The sequence below is a fragment of the Lottia gigantea genome (genome assembly GCF_000327385.1).
Source record: "Lottia gigantea unplaced genomic scaffold LOTGIsca_35, whole genome shotgun sequence".
NCBI classification, from domain to species: domain Eukaryota; kingdom Metazoa; phylum Mollusca; class Gastropoda; family Lottiidae; genus Lottia; species Lottia gigantea.
Window position 1 is genome coordinate 2,045,318 of NW_008709190.1, and position 7,857 is coordinate 2,053,174.

At 35.2% G+C, this 7,857-nt stretch overlaps 2 protein-coding genes across 2 annotated transcripts; both read right to left on the reverse strand.

The window, feature by feature from the left end:
- Nucleotides 1-275: 275 nt before the first annotated feature.
- LOTGIDRAFT_233176 (hypothetical protein) lies at nucleotides 276-4,477 on the reverse strand. The gene is made up of 6 exons (XM_009058732.1): nucleotides 4,406-4,477; nucleotides 3,625-4,200; nucleotides 3,084-3,353; nucleotides 2,155-2,772; nucleotides 1,415-1,951; nucleotides 276-932 (listed from the first exon to the last, which is right to left on the reverse strand). Exons 1-6 carry the CDS (start codon nucleotides 4,464-4,466, stop codon nucleotides 841-843), a joined length of 2,154 nt encoding a protein of 717 aa, XP_009056980.1. The 5' UTR covers nucleotides 4,467-4,477; the 3' UTR covers nucleotides 276-840.
- A 664-nt stretch (nucleotides 4,478-5,141) lies between these two features.
- On the reverse strand, nucleotides 5,142-6,140 carry LOTGIDRAFT_121020 (hypothetical protein; the record flags this gene model as incomplete). Its single annotated transcript, XM_009058733.1, has 1 exon — nucleotides 5,142-6,140. The coding sequence occupies one exon, from the start codon at nucleotides 6,138-6,140 to the stop codon at nucleotides 5,142-5,144; it is 999 nt and encodes a 332-aa protein (XP_009056981.1).
- Nucleotides 6,141-7,857: the final 1,717 nt, after the last annotated feature.

The following is a 7,857-nucleotide window of genomic DNA, read 5'->3' on the forward strand; positions in this document are numbered from 1 at the left end:
TTTTTTTAGTTTTGCAATTTCAGCCCTCCTCCTTCGTCCCCTAAACCCCTCCTCGCCAACTTAGATCTCTAATGCATGACTGTTTGGCCTATTATCAATGAAAGCAGGTGCTTTTTAGAATTGACCATTTTCACAGGGGATAATATGTATTAAGTTTCAAGTATATGAACAAAAGATCTCCAAATAAATTATTAAGGACACTATTATTGGGATGTAATCATACATGTGACCTGGGTATACTGCAAATACAAACTCAATTTCTTACAATAACTTTCTTTAAAAAATGTAATTTATTTGTTAAAAGCTGACGTAAGTAGTAGTAATAAGATACAAAAATAAATCAAATTCAATAATTAAAATATAAAACATTTAAAAAATTGTAAATACGGTACGAAGAATGTCTATATAATATTATTGCAAAAAAATCACCGTTCAGAACACCGACAGCGACATCTAACACTTATGCATATTGTTCTTAAATATCAGATCTAATATGGCTCGCTAAATAATATTATCACACACGTTTGTTAAAATACAACAATTTACTCATGTCACAAAATCTGCTTTTGGAACACAAAGTTGTAGGTAGCCATGTGATCCACCATTATTGCGAAATAGACTTTATTTCCGGATAAAGCCGAGTCTTTCATATAATCATGTTCTCATTCATACCTTCATGTTCTCATTCATACCTTCATGTTCTCGTTACACATTACACATTACTCGTCCAATTTCTCATACACTCACACTTAACATAAAGTTCAAAGTACGTAGAATATTGCACCAATTGACAATGTTGTCGGAAGTTCAAACACTCGATAGCATTATCCGTATCACAATTTATCTTGGAGATCTTGATGGTATTTGAAATTGGGTTGTGGTTCTTGGTTTGTTTGTTGTACTGACTTTGATTGTGGTTTGGGTATGGTTTTCTGAAAAAGTAAAATACATAATACCATTATCATACAATAACCCTGTGATACACATGTAATGATGAATATATTAGAATCCGTGCAAACTATATCAGCCCCGTAGTCAGACTTTCCGAAGTTATATCACCGGAGGGGCAATGGTGCATGGTTGCAGTAATAGTCGGTTGTCGGAATTTTTTCAGGGGGAAGGGGGAAATCCATTTTTCAGTCTACTACTATCAATACGATTGTGTTTTACTTAAGAGGGTGCTGAAATTCTTGAAATAATATGCAAGAACCGATTTTTGTTGAGATATTTCGACGTACTAATACCATGATCATGTGATTCGTTGGCACCACCATTTTATTACTAGGGCCCTATGCCTTGATAACTTTGAAAGTCATTTAACAAGACATAATAGGAAGATTGAGCTGTCTAAGGTGATTCAGGTCCTCATTTTGTTAGGTTTGTGAAATTATTCTTTAAAAGCAAAATGACTTACCACCACATCTCAAATAGGGTACATCGAGTACCAACTTATTTAAATCTCCATAACCATTAACTCTTACAACATTTCTTTGAGCTGAAGAATCTACCATGTTCAAGAACTTCTGGTCAACATTTCCTATTGCTACCAACATTATTTTAAATCCCCAATATTCGGCATTTCTGATTTCTCTGTATATTCTCTTCAGGTCGTCAGTGTCCTCGTCAACAAAAGCTACCATTACTTTAGTAACTTCCGGTTGAACGTTGGTATACTTCCGACGAACTCTTTTGATCAACGAATGCATAGTTACTTTCTGGATACTTCTCATTTCATCAAGTTGTTGACGGAATTCTTCCAATTTTGCGAACGGTATCTTATTTGAAGCAGTACAAGGATCCGTGGTCAGTGACGTTTTGATGGGTAATCCTCTATATCTTTCATCTGTGGTGAATCTTCTCATGGTGTTCATCAAAGCATTTCGTTCTGAGAATGATTTACTTCCAGATTCATAAACAAAATGGATATTTGACGGCGAGCAAATAGGTAGACCTGGAAAAATACAAATTTCAAATTGCAATTAAGTCACGGAGAAAAGAGGTCGTGAATACTGGCATGAACGCCCAACCACAAAGAGAAACCTAGTCTAATGAAATCCACTTAACTCTATGGTAAGACAAAACATTTGAACCTCATTGCCTCATTCACGGCATAATTATATCAATATTTTTTTGCAAAAAAAACAATATATTTACCTGATTGTGTGGTTTGATCATTAGGTACTGGTGTTGATATTGCGTCACAGGTTTCACGAGCCAGTAAATTACGAATGGTATTCAATGCAGCATAGTTGTTCACACTAAATAGGTATTTGCTGTCAGGATCACTTGCAATGCCTTTAAGCTCTTCATCATCCGTGAATTTTCCTACACCAATTGCAAATATATCAGCGCCTTCCGCCCTTGCCCTTTTGGCTTCTAGCTTTGTGTATTCGGGGTCTTTGGAAATGCCGTCGGTAATGATGATGATAACATGGGCAGCATCCGGACGAACTGAGCCTCCTCGTTTAAATCCCTCGGTTCTAACATACTTGATAGCTTCAGCAGTATTAGTCGATCCACTCAAGTATTCCACACTTTCAGGCTGTATTGCTTTTAAAAGACTAGCTTTATTTCTATGAGCTTTCAAACCAAAAACTGGATTCACATCATCTGAGTAAGTGACTAAACCAACTCGTGTGGCTTCAGGAGAGATATCAAAGGAATGTATAACATCTCGAACAAAGGTAAGCATTTTAAATCTGAAGTCGTTGATGTAAACACTTGTAGACGAATCCAATACGAAAAATATGTCGGCTGGTTTTCCTGCACAATCTACAATCAAAATCATAATTCAGAATTAAAGGGAATGAAGAATAAAATAGCACTATATTATTATTTTTCGTAATATGACCGATCGTTTACGACTTGATCAATAATTAACGTATGACGTTTCTGCCATTTTGATCTGGGATGTCAGGCCAGTAACCTTTATTATATTTACCATGTATTTGAATGATCTGAATCATACGAATTCTAATGTTTACTCGTTGAATATATAGCAACTCTCTGAACAATCTTTGATACACACTCTCGTAAACAATACTTTTATACGAATCATTAGGATGCAGAGAAAAAGTACTCACAAGTTACGTTGGCATTTTTGTCATTATTAAAACCATCGGTTGTTGTTCCTACAGTTGTTGTTGTGGGTCTTGTAGTTGTTGTTGTGGGCCTTGTAGTTGTTGTTGTGGGTCTTGTGGTTGAAGTTGTGGGCCTTGTAGTTGTTGTTGTGGGTCTTGTGGTTGTTGTTGTAGGTTTTGTGGTTGTTGTTGTTGTGGGTCTTGTAGTTGTTGTTGTGGGTCTTGTAGTTGTTGTGAGCCTTGTAGTTGTCGATGGTTTTGGTGTTGAAAGAACTGAAATATGAAGTAAATTATTATACACCCTATTGCCAAATGCAGATCGAAATGTTAAATAAAAGTTTTAGATATTACCAGAAAACACCAGTATTAAAAACTTCATTAAAATCTAATCAGAGTATTGATTCTGTTGTGGACGGATGAATGAAAGTCATAGCGAGTTATGATAGTTACTCAAAATATGAGCGCTGAATGCGAAATGTGATATCAGTATCTACATCATGATGCAACAGAAAAGGATCCAGATAGTATTGAATGAGTAGCTTACCTCCACATCTTTTATTTGCAAAATTTCTGCTGATCTGCCTGAGAGCGCTGTATTCTGATATTCTAAAAGCGAAGGTCTCATGTGGCTCGCTAGCCATATCGTCCAGTTCTCCACTGTTAACATCAATCCCCACACCAATGGCAAATACTTGTATTCCTCGGCGTTTTGCTTCATCAGCTGCAGTCTTTGTTAGCGTTGGTTTTGCTGAAACTCCGTCAGTTATAATGATGATAAGATTTGGTACATCTTCACGATCACCGTGTCTCTCAGTGAACATTGTCTCTGTTGCGTACTCCAATGCTTTGTGAGTATAGGTGTTTCCCCTGGGGAAGTTCATGTTCTTGATTCCTTGTGTGAGTGATGATGATGTCAAATGAGAGTTCAGGTGAAATTGTAGATGATAGTCATCACTATAAGTAACCAGTCCTACTCTCGAATCTTTATTTCCAGGTCCAATTAAGAACATTTCGGTTACATTTTGGAGAAAGGGTTTAATGTACATATCGAAGTTCACGGGCCAAATGCTGTTTGATGTATCGACTATGAAAACCAAGTCGACAGCGTCACATTTCTTTTCTGAAATAGAAATACCTTAAATTAACAATTCCATTTAAACAAGTTTTGGCAGATAGTTTGGTGCTATAGCAGTGGGAAATCAAACAAGAGAATGTTGATGCTGTTTTTCTCATAAAAATCTTCCACAATGCTTTTACTTCTTAGCCCAAAATACATGTGAATTTATTAAATTTCGTGTGCGGTATAAGTAATGAAAAAGTCTTACCGAATATTGCATTGGAAGAAACAATACAAGCCACGATGACAAGTCCTGTATAAAACAACATTTTGCTGGTTTCGATGAATTGATATCGTTACTAACAGAAGCATACTTATATATAATTAATTTTGTCGGAAAGGAAACCTAACATTTCATTCATTCAGTCAAAAACACCCCCGCGTTTTCCATATTTGGACAACGTAACCATATTAGGCGGACACTTGACTTAATTAAAACCAATTGAAGATGATCGTTTAGGAAAAATCAAACTCCAATAGGAGTGTCTTGTACACATCTATTGTTCTTCGTTATTTTCACACAAAGATTATATCACATTTTGGTGTAATAAATGCATGGGAATTTTGATATATACGGATGCAGTTAGTGTGCATTTTCCTTCCTCTAAGAAGTGTTGGTTTAATTCATATCTGTGTTTTCCCAAGAATCATTCGGTAAGACACTTAAAATTCGAAACAATAGGACCTATTAACTCTCTGGTTGTTTTCGAATGATTTGGGGTGCACTTTTACTGAGACTAAGCGTTTGTAAATAAGATTTTGCGATAGTTACGTCATCAAAGCCTTAGTTTTGGAGGAATTGCTGGACCACATTGGAATTGCTGTAATGGTGCAAATTGATGCTAGAGTGTCCCCATAACACATAGAAAAAAACTTTTAGAAAAATCTTTACAATCTCTTGTATAAAATCCAATGTTAGGATTTTTTTTGAATTACAGAGACTTTCAAATAATCAAGAAATAAAATACAATATTAACAATTATAGTAAATGACAAACTGATCACGAAAGCTATGATGTTCAGTTTTCTGTGCGACGGACGATGATGTTTCATTCCGCCATTTGTTTCTCCACATGGCTTTTGATTGCAGCATTTCTCTTTAGAATATGTCAACTGTAATTCCAACACAGTAGCTATAGTAGAGAGAGCACTGTGAACGATAAGAACCATGATGTACACAGACAATAAACAGATTTGATCTGAGTTAGTTGGTAATAGAGTTGATATTAAATTCATCAAGACAATGTAAGATAGTAGAATCGAGATTGATAGAGAAACCTTCTCACCAGATTCCGTCGGTAAAATAAAAACCAAATTTGTAAGTAAAGATAAAATCACGAGTGGTACAATAATGTTGATTACATAAAATATATATCTTCTGGTTAAATAAAATCTGAACGCTACAACATAGTCTACAAAGACATAATCGGTTTTAACTAAGATCCATTCGGGATCGGTAAAATTGAAATTAAGCAGAAACGGTTGCCTGATTACGTCAAAGCGTATGAATCCATCTACCCACGGACCAATCAAAATGCTACACGTTTGATTATCAAACGGAAACAAACGAATATTTATTTTACATATGACTTGATAGCGTCCACCGGGAAACCACACAACTGTTCCGTTAATGTATACTTTAACCTTAGATGGTGATAATTCAACCTTCCCAAAATTATTATAAGCATTATAAATCATTATATCTGGCGTCCAAATTTGATCTGCTCGAATATTCCTCTGAGGACCATATTTACTAACATTCCACCACAAAAAATCATCTCGCCATCTGACAAGAAGATAACCATTCAGGGACATAACCTGTAGTTTTTCATCTAGTCCATTTATAGTGATAATTCCGAATTCTATCTGAACTGTTATACTTTGGTTATAATCGTGTCGTGGACGATCACAACAGCCATTAAAACCATAAACATCGGTGATCATAATTTCATTTTTACCAGAGTTCGTCTGAGAAGCTGATATTTTAATCAAAGACAAAGATAATAAACAGTAGTTCAATCTTACTCTAAACATATCCATATAGTCTATCCAATATTCGTTCCTTTATTACTTAAACTACATTCGACAGTTTCCGTAAAGCTGAATTTGTTAGAGAGCGCTAGCGGAACTTTCAGAGTAGGTGAGACCGTTAATGCTGAATTTTTTCACGTAAAACAATTCTTTCTGTATTCAATACAATACACTAGTTTTGTCTTCTTTGATTTAGTTCATTGCATATTAGCATCACAATTATTGTAAACATAACTTTAACCCTGTGCCAGTGCCTTATATTGAATAGTAACTGGTTACTCTTCAATCACCCTAATCACTAGTTTTGTCTTGTTTCTTCTGTGAATATTTTTCAGAGAAAATATTACATCCTATCATGAACCATGTAACTATTGAAAAATTTCTGAAATGTTTCAGTTGTAACTTGGTTCTAACACGTGCTAGCTACAAACACTATAGATTAGTAAGTATTGGTCGAAAGCTTGTCCATAAGTCTAATAATGATCGTGAGACGCGGACCGAGGGTCCGAGTACTACGTCATTATTAGACGTATGGACAAGCTTTCGACCATTAGCCAACTTAAAATACAGTTCACAAACAATAACATCTACTCACGTGTCATAATATACGTCACATGAGCTCAAATTACATGACATAAAAACAAACACAGAAAAATCTTGAAAGATGTCTGTTCAGGATTGATAAAAAAATATATACTTTTATTCCGTTATTGCTTTGTCGTTCACTTTCTGATAAATGATATGGATATATATGGATATGGATTAAAATGGATACTTTACTTATCTGAACTGTGATTCAAGGATTACAATTTGAATATGTTTCTCTACAGGTCAGTTTTTTTTCCATTCACTTTCCCTTATATGGCTCATTCAAGGAATTCATAATCAAAATACAAGATTCATATTAAGTGGCGTAGCAAGGATTTTATTAACTGAAGGGAGCATCCCAGTACCCCGACTCCCCCTTTCTGGAACCCATTGAAAATTTATCTATCAAGGAAGACGTCGCTATCGCAAAATCTGCGAAACAATGACGTCACAGACGTCTCACTGAAAACTAGAATGGTGCAAATCGATGCAAACAATAACCCCGACACACAAAAGAAGTTTTAAAAACCTATTTACAATCCCATTAAGTGTTAGAGATACAAACCAAATGCTCGCTGAAACAGACAAGCAAAGATCAATAAGAATATTTTTCGCTATACAAACTCATAATACTTAGTCAACCATTAAAATTTTAATTTTGTTTGAATTGTTCATAAAAATATTTACAGATTTTAATATAGCAAACAAATACACATTAAATCATAAATCAGAATAAATAACAGAAATAAATGCATTAGATTTTATGGTGAATAGCTACTTTGTTAGGCTGGTATTTGTTACTATCAGACTTAGACTCTATGCCGCGTTTAGACTGCCACAATTTTCCTGACCCCGTCCGGGCGGTTCAGCAGAAAAGTGGCAACATGTTTGAAGTGGATCGAGTCCCACGAGAAGAGGTGATCTCCAGGGAGAAGCGACATGCACAATAATGATCTTGACCCTAAAGTATGAAATGTCGTAATAGAATACATCGTAAAGTCTTTGAATGGCATTTAGCAATTGTGAGTACGATGTATAGACA